The sequence below is a fragment of the Pygocentrus nattereri genome, chromosome 27 (genome assembly GCF_015220715.1).
Source record: "Pygocentrus nattereri isolate fPygNat1 chromosome 27, fPygNat1.pri, whole genome shotgun sequence".
In the NCBI taxonomy this organism is placed as follows: domain Eukaryota; kingdom Metazoa; phylum Chordata; class Actinopteri; order Characiformes; family Serrasalmidae; genus Pygocentrus; species Pygocentrus nattereri.
Window position 1 is genome coordinate 5,826,673 of NC_051237.1, and position 12,618 is coordinate 5,839,290.

At 41.2% G+C, this 12,618-nt stretch overlaps 2 protein-coding genes across 2 annotated transcripts; one reads left to right on the top strand and one right to left on the bottom strand.

Annotated features, from left to right (window-relative positions):
• Positions 1 to 971: 971 nt before the first annotated feature.
• Positions 972 to 6,283, top strand: rbbp4 (retinoblastoma binding protein 4). The gene is made up of 12 exons (XM_017694035.2): positions 972 to 1,128; positions 1,903 to 2,050; positions 2,271 to 2,416; positions 2,546 to 2,719; positions 2,903 to 3,018; positions 3,214 to 3,374; positions 3,627 to 3,753; positions 3,880 to 3,957; positions 4,064 to 4,140; positions 4,323 to 4,380; positions 5,197 to 5,307; positions 5,589 to 6,283. The coding sequence occupies exons 1-12, from the start codon at positions 1,113 to 1,115 to the stop codon at positions 5,649 to 5,651; spliced, it is 1,275 nt and encodes a 424-aa protein (XP_017549524.1). The 5' UTR covers positions 972 to 1,112; the 3' UTR covers positions 5,652 to 6,283.
• On the bottom strand, positions 5,904 to 11,065 carry sync (syncoilin, intermediate filament protein). Its single transcript, XM_017694024.2, has 5 exons — positions 10,918 to 11,065; positions 7,966 to 8,730; positions 7,278 to 7,700; positions 7,047 to 7,171; positions 5,904 to 6,938 (listed from the first exon to the last, which is right to left on the bottom strand). The coding sequence occupies exons 2-5, from the start codon at positions 8,710 to 8,712 to the stop codon at positions 6,881 to 6,883; spliced, it is 1,353 nt and encodes a 450-aa protein (XP_017549513.1). The 5' UTR covers positions 8,713 to 8,730; positions 10,918 to 11,065; the 3' UTR covers positions 5,904 to 6,880.
• Positions 11,066 to 12,618: the final 1,553 nt, after the last annotated feature.

The window sequence follows — 12,618 nt, forward strand, 5'->3', positions numbered from 1 at the left end:
GTATCTGCAGCAAAGCAAAAAATTAAATCACTTTTATCTGAATCCCAGTGTTTTTTAATCTTTTCGTTTTTCGTCTGTAGATGTTGCAAAAGAAATTCACTTTGTTATGTGAATGTTGAGATTTTATGTAGCCTACTGTTACTCTGTTCTACTGTTACTCTCTTCTACCGTTACTCTGCTCTACTTGTACTCTGTCCTACCGTTACTCTCTTCTACCGTTACTCTGTCCTACCGTTACTCTCTTCTACCGTTACTCTGTCCTACCGTTACTCTCTTCTACTTGTACTCTCTTCTACCGTTACTCTCTTCTACTTGTACTCTGTTCTACCGTTACTCTCTTCTACCGTTACTCTGTTCTTGTATAAACGGTTATTCGCATAAAAATAGACGGGACACTTTCTACTTCCGATATTGTCAATCACGTGACACAATAGTCGCCCAATCAGTGGCCGGGGAAACGGCGCCCTCCTTGCAGTTCCTGATGGTAACTTTGCATTTTTGTTCCCCACCTGTATTCCGACAAACCCCGCCTCTTTCCCTGCGATTGATGGGCAACATGTCGCCGCCGTCGATTACATTTGCTAGCAGTGTCCCGTCTCCTGTCCTGTGATTGGCTAGTAGTGTCTTTAATATATAAGGAGCTGAGTCTTGATTGGCTTCCTGCTTCTCACGTAGCTGGTGGACCGCAGAGGTCTTTAAAGAATGATTCTTAGACACAAACAGCGCATGATGTGTCTAACAAACAGCCATCAGGGATTCAGCCACGTGCGCACTATTCCCTTCTGGAAGTGCACTAGTTGGTTGAAGAAATCCACATTGTCCCTCTGACATACTGCACTAAACAGTGTACAGGGAACCATCTGAGACTCGGCGAGTGAAGTACCCGCCAGGGCTCGCGCACGGGGCGGGGCTTGTCAGAATACGGGTAGGAAAACAAACCGTCCCTCCCATCTCGGCTGTCTTGCGCTTTCCATTGGCGCCGCGCGCGGCCGCGCTAGTTTCTGCTGTAGAGTTTGGCGCGAACGTGCACGTCTGTGCGCGAGACAAAGAAGAGCCGCGTTATCGCCTGCGCTCCTGAAAGTTGGCTGGTTTGCGGCGGTTAACGACTCACCATGGCTGATAAAGACGGTAAGCAGCTGCTTCTGTGTAGTTGGAAAACGCTGCCGTGTTTGTTTTCCCCGCGTTGTGTCCAGAGCGGTCTGTTATTTGGGTGCTTGGCTAGCGTTGCTAATACGGTAGGTTAGCTTTTTAGCAGCCATTGACAAATCGGCGCAGGCCGGGTCCCGCCATATTACTATCAACACTATAAACACGGCCTCAGAGTTCCAGGTTCGTGTTGGGGCGTTTAATCTGTCCGTTAGCTACACAGAAAATGTGCTTGCGATACGTTTGTTGAACTGCAGTCAACTTTTAAACGAATAGATAACGTTAGCTAATAAGACAGAAAAGTTACAGGCTTGCTAATGTGGCTAGCTAGTGTTAGCATTAGTTGGCGTTAGCCGGTTGAATGAATTAATGTTAGCTAGTTAGCATGCGGATAATCAGGCTAGGGTTTTTTTGTTGCTATAAACGAAATGCAACTAACTTAGCTAGCGTTAAATTGTGGATGCGCTCACTAAACGTCTTCCTAACTGAAGACTGTTTTGTATTTACGAGTCCGGCTAATGTATTAAGCTAGAGATCTAATCCGGAGGCTGTTTTGCCGGTACTGTAGCTAACACTTAACGCTAGTTAACTAGGTTAGGTTTTGGCGGAAATGTTTTTGTAGATGTAGAGCAGTAACACTGCTTGTGAGGTAACCGGTAACGTTATTCCTGAGTTCGCCTGAAAGTTTTGACAGTTCTCATCTTGTTTACTTGCTTCAGAGTTGATTTTGAGTTTTCCTTTACCGCTGTGTTGCAGCTGCTTTTGATGATGCTGTTGAAGAGAGGGTGATTAACGAAGAGTATAAGATATGGAAGAAAAACACCCCGTTTCTTTACGACCTAGTGATGACCCATGCACTTGAGTGGCCAAGCCTCACTGCTCAGTGGTTACCAGATGTCACCAGGTACTCTGAAATACTTGCATCTTTTTTTCCTGCTTATGAGCATAACCTGATTTACAGTTAGAACTCTTGCTACAGGCTGATACAAAGAGCTTCACATTCTTGAAAAAGTGTTTCAAGGGTTAAATTTCTCAAGAATGTTTTGTGTCCACTACGTCCACTGTGCAGTATGAACATTTTGCTCCTGTGAAAGTAACAGCTGATACCACTTTCTCTCATGCAGGCCTGAAGGTAAGGATTACAGCGTCCACAGGCTGGTCCTCGGCACCCACACCTCTGATGAGCAAAACCACCTGGTCATCGCCAGTGTTCAGCTCCCGAATGATGACGCCCAATTTGATGCCTCACATTATGATAGTGAGAAAGGAGGTAAAGATGTTACCAAGAGTCTGAGCTTCCAGAAGTTCAATGGAATTGCTGAGTCAAGCTTTAATTACTGTCTAAACAACTTTGCTTATGAGTATCCCAGTGTTTATTTAAGTTTTTTTTTTTCTTCAGAGTTTGGAGGTTTTGGTTCAGTGAGTGGTAAGATTGAGATCGAGATTAAGATTAACCATGAAGGAGAGGTGAACAGGGCCCGCTACATGCCGCAAAACCCCTGCATCATTGCTACCAAGACACCCACCAGTGATGTGCTAGTCTTTGATTACACCAAGCACCCATCCAAACCAGGTATGAAACTTTTCAAAATTCTGTTCTGTGTTTGTGTGCCCCCTGCAGCAAATTGTTAACAAAAGTTTCAGTGCTCGGTTACGGTTTCTTATTCCTGAAGCCTACACAAGAGGTTTTATCTCAGTTTTTGTAATAGATGCTAATAATTATTGCCTTTGTACTGTGCTGTGTGTTTCCCTGTAGACCCCTCTGGTGAGTGCACTCCTGATTTGAGACTAAGGGGGCATCAGAAAGAGGGATATGGACTGTCTTGGAACCCCAACCTGAGTGGCTGCCTACTAAGTGCGTCTGATGACCATGTAAGGCACATCCCAACATTTGTTTGTCATTTCCTGGATATGGGGGTCTCCATTTTCAAGAAAACATATCTCTAGGAATTTCACTATGTTGTTGCAGCTTTGCTGATTTCCATCATTGGCAATTGAGAATGTTCTGTACAAAACAACTGTATTTTGTAGTGTACTGGTGGCCTTATGAGTTCTTCATTTCTTCAGACGATCTGTCTCTGGGACATTAGCACAGTGCCAAAGGAGGGAAAGATAGTTGATGCCAAGACCATTTTCACTGGTCATACTGCTGTGGTAGAGGATGTTTCGTGGCATCTACTCCACGAGTCCCTCTTTGGATCAGTGGCCGATGACCAGAAACTTATGATGTAAGTCTACATGTGTGTTGGTGTTTTGATTGGTTTGTTTTTATTTACTCCCTGTTGATTTGTTTGTACAAGTATTTAATATCTGCTGATTTAAATATAAAGTGTAATGGAGATGTTGTTCAGTAAATAAAAGAATTAGTAAAGTAAGAGTGGTAAAGGAATACCTGAATATATTTGTCCTGTTTTATCTGGGATATATGCTGTAACAACACATCCAAGCCCCAAAATAACTGTGTCTTTGTCCTGTTTTAGCTGGGATACACGCTCCAACAACACATCCAAGCCCAGTCATGCAGTTGATGCTCACACTGCAGAGGTCAATTGCCTTTCATTTAATCCTTACAGCGAGTTCATCCTGGCTACTGGCTCTGCCGACAAGGTGAGAAACAGTTAGAGAGGTTTGCTGTTGTCTTCAGTTAAAGCAAGCTTTCGTTCCAGGGTGATAATTTTTATGTAGCAGTTTTTATCCTTGTTTTCATTGTGTACTTGTCTCTTTCACTCTCAGACTGTAGCATTGTGGGATCTGAGGAACCTCAAGTTGAAGCTTCACTCTTTTGAGTCACACAAAGATGAAATCTTCCAGGTATGGGAATGGCTCCCTTTACATTACAAATACTTATTCAAGTGTTTAGAATTACTAAACAGAGATCAAGTGTCTTACCTCTTTGATGTTTGCACTGTGCTTTTAGGTTCAGTGGTCACCTCATAATGAGACTATCCTGGCCTCAAGTGGAACAGACAGACGGCTCAATGTCTGGGATCTCAGGTGAATAAACTCGTTTTCTTCTAACTGCTTACATTGCTGAGGAATGGAGATATGTTATTTGCCAGATTTTCTTTGTTTGTTATATATATATATATATATATATATATATATATATATATATATATATATATATAACGATTGTTGAGGGTATTTGTTAATCTTGACTTTTACTTTTTTTGCAGTAAAATTGGTGAGGAACAGTCACCAGAAGATGCAGAAGATGGGCCTCCTGAATTACTGGTGAGAAGTTGAAAATTCTGCTGGACATTTGAGCTGGGCATGCATTACATAACTTATAAAATCGCAACAGATTTCTAAAATAGAGGGCATCACAAACTTGGTCATCTTTCACAGAATTTTGCTTGGGTGCTGAACAATAAGGCAAATAGGGTATAAAAATTTTTGACTATGAATAACTCAAATTTCCACAGGGAGCAGCTTCCTCATCTTTGTGACAAAATTAAACAACTGGACCTGTTTGTGCTTTGATGCTTAGCGAATAATAATATGAAGGATGAGTATGTGGTTGAGGAATGCTAGTGCACAGTGAGATTTGGACAATATTTCACTACAAACGTATTATAAACATGATGAAGGCTCTTATTTGCTTGTGTTCAACAAGCAGCTCCTATGTCTCCGCAGTTTGCTGTGCATAGAACATGCATATGTCTTGTGTTTTTTGACTGCTAGCTCTTATTGGCTGTTTGAGTACATCACTGACCGACTCAGACTCAGAGTATTTTGAGTAATAAAAATCAACCATATTTGAAAATATAGAAGGATCTCTGATCACTTCAGTGGTTGATTGGAGGTCTAAAAATTGACTCGTTCGCTCTGTCTCGCTACCAGATCATACGAGCTGTCAATAGCTTCCGATCAAGTTCCCAGCCTGGAAAATGGCTTGTGAAAATTTGTCATGGGGCAAATTGGGGTTAAAATATAGTTAACATTGGGTAGTGCAAGTCCAGCTTTAGAGACTCCTTAAATTCAGAAAGTTAATACATGTACTTTCTCAAACCATTTTTTTTGTTGTTTTTGTTTTTCTTTTGATGTTAGTTCATACATGGTGGTCACACAGCAAAGATCTCTGACTTCTCCTGGAACCCCAATGAGCCATGGGTGATCTGCTCTGTGTCTGAGGACAACATAATGCAAGTCTGGCAGATGGTGAGTAAATATGTTTTGCACATGTGACAAGCCTTATGGTTATTCAGTATCAAAATACAAGCATTGTCAATTTGACAACAAAACTGAATGTTATACAGTCTATGAGGGATTATGCACCATAAAGCTCAAGATGGTGTTTTGTCTATGTTTAGTAAAGATGAGTGTTCATATTCACAACTCGCTGTCATTGTTGGACCATAACCTCTTATTTTCAGTAGTCATTTTAACAGAAAATCATTCTTAATTTTCTATAAGCTAATGTAACAACTTTTTTTTTCCAGGCAGAGAACATTTACAATGATGAGGACCCTGAAGGAGCTGCAGACACAGAGGTTCAAGGGTGAAGAACAATTGAACTTCCTGTCTCTACCACTTTACTTTCTCCGTATGACCATGTTCTTTTCCATATCTGAAACTGTGAACTGCATCAGTCACATCAGCGGCCACCTACACATTCTCAAAGTTAAGAACAAAAGGACGTTCTTTCCCAAGAAAAGGAGGAATAATTGACAATATTTCTTTGTTTTAAGTTTCTGAAAGGTTTATTTTTCTAAGAGAAATTGGTTGGTTGTTCATATGGTTTTGATTGAAATTTGAGAATTATAATCCATCCCTCCTATAAATGCTTTTCCCTAGAGCCCTCCATATTCTATGCGTTTTCTAAAAGTACGTTTTCATTTTAATATATCAACAGCAGCTTACTGTGAGTACTTGCTTGCCATGGTCAAATAATGGTGGCTGTCAGTGGAGAATATGGAGAAATTTATTTTTACGTCTGCAAAATGCATCATTCACATGTTAGGGGTCCACAGGGTAACTTGTGTCCTCTTTATTTTGTACTTTTCCCCCTCAGTAATGGTGATGTCATCTGTTTTACGTCTTTAATATTGTAATATCCTTCTGTGGCTTTTCAGTGTCTCTCCTTTATGTCCATGTTATTGTACAGAACATTCAGAATAAACTGTTTTTCACTGAACTGGCTCAACCATTATGATTGTACTTTCTCAAACATATTCGATTTAATTCTTGTGTTCAACATGATTATAAGAAAGTGCTTCATCCATCTTACAATAGCTGCTTATCTAAACCATCCCAGCAGCCTGTCAACATGTTCTGAGAGATGCCCTAATATGTCCTTGTTTTCTCTCTTCTCATGTTACCTCTCAGGTCTAAAGACAAATCGCTAGCACTCAAGACTATTGTGTATATAAAAGCTTGATTTTATCCACTCTGACTCACTTGCCTGTGAGCACTGCAGGTACAGCTAGAACGTTATGAGCGGTATAAGTGGGCAGATAAAAATCTGGGCAGTCTCTGTCACACATACCTTGGTGATGTGATATTTGGAGAGGTTGAGTGCTGGTTTATTTCATGCTGCCTACTGCCTCATTTTGAATATTTGTGTGTAGAGTGCACCCACATGCATGGCTGGCTTTTTTTGTGATCACTTAATGACTATTTACATTGAAGAATGAAACAGTTGTGATTATACTATATACTACAAAAATGACATTCAAATAAAGTGACTATATCACTAAACAGTGCAAAATGCTGCCAAATTCCGATTCACTGATCAGGGTTTCTCTTCCATCATTATGATCTCTGGTAGGTGATGTTCCTCTGTCCTTTCTCTATAAAACAAATGTAGAAATAATTGCCAGTATGACATGAAATTTTACAAATGCAAAAAATGCAATGCCTTAAATATAAATGTATTTTATAAGGTTAGTAACACTTGCCTATAGAAGTATAGCTGCTTGACCAGGCTGTTCTTTAATTTCTCCATCTCTTTGAGCTTGTTTATCTGAATCAGCAGCTCAGTCTTTAGTTCTCGGCTGTTCTCCTCTAGGAGATCTATGGTCTCCTGGAAGCAAATGCATTAGTTTACAGTTACTATGCAAAGCTATTCCGAATGCAGTCAACTGTATTTGAGTCATTACCTACCAATAAGCACTTTTCAAAATACATACCCGGTATTGCTCCACATTTTCTTTCCTCTGCCTCTCCATCAAACGAATCCGCTCCTCCAGTCGGGCCCTCTCGAGCCCCAGCCTCTGCACGTCATCTTTCAGGGGCCCAAGCTGGCCCTTTAGCTCCTGGCTCTGCTCCTTGGATTTACTTAAAGCATCAGCACTACTTTCTCGTCTCTTCAATAAGGCCACAAGCCGGGGCTCATACCACTCTTCCAGCACTTTGATTCCGTCTTGGAGGTACTGCTGCAGGTCGACAGAAGCCCGTCGGCCTTGGGAAATGTATGAGCGTGTCTTGTCTTTGCTGGACTCCTGGGTAATGTTGTCCTTCTGATTTTGCAGGGCTTGTAGCTGGTCCTGATGTGTAGAATGAAGCTGGGCAATCTCTTCAGTCAGCTTCTCAACATGGGCCTTCATCTCTTCCTAGGTTGAAGAATCATTAAAGAAGACATTTCTGAAAAAACTATAGTGCCACAAATGTTTTAATAGCAAGGCAGTAGATAATAACACTAATGATGGAATTGTTCTACACAACAAAAGGTTCCTTAGTGGTTCCTGGCTTGGACATATGGTTCATAGAAAATCCTTTAATTCATATAGAACCATTACATTATGTGTAGGTTCTTTTAATAAAAGAAACACTCTTGCACCTTTATTTGAACAGTGTAGGTAATATACTTCACAATACCTGTGCTTGGTTGAACTGCTCCACTTCTTTCTGCTGTGTTGCCAAGGCCACCTGACTCTGTGCACAGTCTCTTGCAGCAAAAAACAAGCGCCTCTTCACCACCCGTATCTCCTCCTGCAAACCCTGCCTTTCCATTCTGGCCTTGGAGAGGAGGCTTTTGGCATCCCTCAGCTCAGCCCTCAAAGCTTCCACTTCCTGCGCCATGGGCTTCTCCAGCTCCAGAAGTTCCTGCACCAGCTCTTCCTTCCTGCGCTCAAGCTGACTGACCTCCTCAATGCAACTTTCAAACGTTGTCCCAAGGTCCTTTATATTCATGGTAGAAGCAGACACCTTTGGAGCTGCTTCAATATTGCAGTATTCAGGCTCATCTATTGCCATGGATAGTTCTGTCTCTGAAACAAAGTCTTCATACTTGCTGGTGTCTTCAAAGCCATTTTGTATTAACATATGCTCTCTTCCTGCAAAGAAAGCTGATGGAGTAGACTTCGTCTCATGGGTGGCATCAAAGTCATCTAGCTGTGCCAACATCTGCCTCATAAGTCCATTAAATTCAACTTGCAGTGCTTCTCGACATTTTTGTGAATAGGATAAAGATTCCTCGGGAAGAGCAAAGGCAGCCTCAAGCTCCTCCAAGCAATCTTCAAAGTATTCTTCATCTTCGCCCTCAATGAATAAGGGTTCAAGCTTTCCCTTAGGCTCTGAGACAGGCCCGTAGGCTTGGTCAAACTTGGTATCTTCGTTTTCCATCTTCTGTTAGTCAACGTACTGTGAATATCAATTGCAAAAAGGGTAGAATATAATTTTCTATTCTATATCATTAGTTAACGTTAGTGAACTTAGTGAGGTACTTTGTGCCATTGAACTATTTGCTTGGTGCTTCAGTGATGATAGAGGCCCTGTTGAACAGCCTCACTGTTTGTCTGTGTGTGCATACACACAGATTCTTGGGCAGTGCGTAATACATGAAGAAGGTAAAGGGACTCTCAAGAGAGTCTCAGGGGCATGCAAGTCATTGAGCAGCAGCTGTTCAAGCCTAATGACCAGCTGACTGATGGACTGCTAATATACTGAATAAACCACAGTACCTCACTGAGTTTACTAAGTTTTGTTTTTAAAATGAAAAGAATTTCTAGTTGTACTGTCCAATTTCTTCCCAAACCAAGGATATTAATACGAATTATGCCCCCCTTTGCTATAGTATCAGCCTGCAGTCTTCAGCGAATGATTTACATTAGATCTGGGGTGCCTGAGGTTTTGTTGTAGGGGCAAGTGCCATGTTTGTAGAGGCCAAGCGTCAAAAAGACCAAAATATACATATTAAGAAGGGAGATACATTTCAAATTGACTTTTTAAAAATGCATAACATTACAGTATTTTGTGTTACTAAAATGCTTCAAAAATACAACTTCAAAGATTTTAATAAGTTAAATATAGTGTACACATTTTTTTTATTTTATGCTAGAAATAAACAACAGAATGCTTTAGAATTTTGAAAAATTTTAAACAAAAAAAATGTTAGAACCAGTAAAATGAAGAAGAAACATTTGTTATTCAACACTATTTCTAAGCAAACACATTGACACTGACCATGTTAAGATTTTTTGTCTCGTCCCTCTCACTAAAGCACACATTCAGATGATTCTCAGGTGGACTTGATCTACTCATCAGAAGCTTTTACAAAAAACTTGTGGATTCCATGTACAGCTCAGGTATACCATTCATGCAAATATTCAAAGATTCCACTTTTCACTTAAATTGTTATGCTGATAATATAAATTGTCAAAAGAATTCTACTGTATTAAATGAAAAAGGAATGCAAAGTATAAGCATTTTCACTAATGGTGAATGTAACTTTTCAGTAGGCCACTCAAGATGTTGGAGGATTTGACTGAATTCAGCCACAAGAGCATTACTGAGGTGAGGCACCGATGTTAGTTGATTAGATCTGGCTTACAAACGGCACTCATACCATCCCAATGGTTTAAACTGGTGCTTCATTACTCCACAGAATGTAATTCCACTGCTCCAGAGTCCAATGCCAGGGAGCTTTACACCCCAGTAGTTGATGCTTGGCAGTGGGCATGGTGACTTCTGGAGCGCCTCACAATACCGGCAGTGCTTTTCTATGTAGATTCTATGTCTGCATTTCGGATTGTAACACCTGTATCAGTAACACATGTACCTTAAAATAGCTGAATGAACTAATTGAACTAAGAAGGGCATAGAAGGGGTAAAATGGGGTTAGTAGGTCCATTCTGCCCATGTAATACTTTTGAGTACTGCTAGACCAAAGTAAGAGCAGTGGATAGCTGGCATACTGCTACTTACCACAACAACAAGAGCCTACAAAAAGCCCTTACCATTATTCCTGCTGTGGGACCAATACCCCATGACCACTCACAGCACATTGGGACAAACCTGATTCCCAGCTACAGGACACAGATCAGCAGTGCAGCGCTCTTTTCGTTTGAACCCTTGAGGGAAAATGTGATATTACTGGCTCTGATACCCTAGATGGTCTGAGGCTCCATGTCCCTGATAAATAGGGTCAGTAGTTATAACAACAGGCTCAGGGGGACCACAGAGAGAGCAGCTGCTAGCCATGGGCACAGGCAGGGTACATTCCAACACTGGCATACTCTCACATCACGAACAGCTGCTCGTGCTTACACTGTACTTTACAGGGCATCTGAAATGTACACTTCCATTGTCTTTCCTCTCTTTGCCTACACCACGTCAGCATCTGAATAAAAGGTGCTTTAGTATGAAGAAAATGTGTCGTACTTGCTTCTGCTTGAACTTTCTTTTCAGAGATTCTTAAAACAACCATGAAAAACCACCATCACAGTATTACAGTGCTACACATGTTGTACATACTTATATACTGTAGTGATATGCATTCATACTAGAATACCTTTGTACTAAAGTTAAACAAAAAACCCAGATACTCACGGAACTCATTGTGTTTCTTCCCTTTTCAAATTTCACAACAATATCCAAGCAGTGTGAGAAGAGAGGGAGAGACGGAGCCTGTCTGGTTTCTGTCTTCCAGCTCCGGCAGACTGCACTGAGTCACCAGGGCAACTCAGAATCTGTTTACCTTTATTAATAAACAGTAGGAGGGAGGAAATATGAGCCAGTTAAACATAGACCCTAACTTAAGCTAATCATGTACAGAGACACCCACTGGGTGATAACCTGACCAATGAGGCCCCTGAATGAATATTTTATGCAAATTAGCATGATCAATATCCAATGGGGGAGCACACTGTAGGGGTCTGACGTGCATGACTATGCAGAACTACCAAATAGGATTCAAGTGAGGACAGTGAAAAGAGAGTGACATTGCATTCTGGCCAATGGGAGCCAAGGAGGGAGAGAAGCTGGACAACTTTGACTTCATTTCTGAACTATTCCAAACAACACTGACCTATATTCTGCCATGGCCTGAAAGCCTGGGCATCATCAAGTGTAAGGGAGACTGAAATCTAATGAAGGCAAAGAGCTAATCAAAGGCCTGAGGAGCCATGAAGACAAAGTAGAACGTCATACAGTGCATGTTTTGTAGCGGGAGCAGCGGTGTTGAATTCCCTCCACACTCACTTCCACACATGCTGTAAATAGGCATTGAACTTTAGATGGCCTGTAGAAAGACTTTGAGGATCAGAAGGTTGTGGCTCTGTAGTTCTCTGATTATGGCCCAATCCCATTTCTTATTTTACCCCTACTCCTTGTTTTTGAGTGTCATCTTGTCACTTGGAACTGAGTAACAAAGGGTAATGGTTGAAATCTTCCTCTTCAAAATGGGACAACCCTCAAATAAAAAAGGCTACTGGCGGTGCTCTGTAGGCAACCCTGCCAGACTGCAGTGATGGCAGAGTAAAGTTCAGCAATCTCGTTGCTGGTCTTTTGTTAAATTTAGGGCACCCTATGTTTCAAAGAGGGGGTACGACAATTATTTATTATCACCCACCCTAATTCTTTGGTAAAATGAAGCTGAAGTCAGCTATTCGCCAGCTTCTTGTTCTATTTTCCCCCTTTCCACTTTAAATGGAGCAGCAGGTCTGACGTCTGAGGCGCCAGAATGTAACCCCTGCACCATTTAAGGTGGAACGGGAAATATAGCCAGCTAGCTACCGAGGCATCAGCGTGCTGCTGGCACTTTTTTATTCTTGTTAAGAAGAAAAGCACCATAACACATTGAAACATTAAAATAAGAGAATACAATGATTAATGTGATTTTTAACTGAGGAAATACTTACATTTGTGTGTTTCTTTGTTTACTGGCGCAGCCAGTAAACAAATGGGATAGGGCCTACCTTATACGTGATAGATTGCATCCAGCCAATACAAACTGATGCTCAGTATGTGAGCACATTAACAGCACATTCAATATGAAAGAAGAAAGCTTCTGGCCAGCTCTGAATGCGTAACTACACAAAGAGACATGCTATCCAGATTAAACTGCAGTATCAGAATTAGTTTTATTTTTTGGTCAGTGAAGTTTACTTCCAAGGCAGTTAAGCCGGTTATGTCAGTTAAATCGGTTACACCAGTATTTATGTAGGAAAGGATCTGCTTGTCATTGTATAAAGACTCTCCTTGGTCTGCTCGTCATCAAAGCTGAGCAGAGAAATGAATCACACTGCGTGA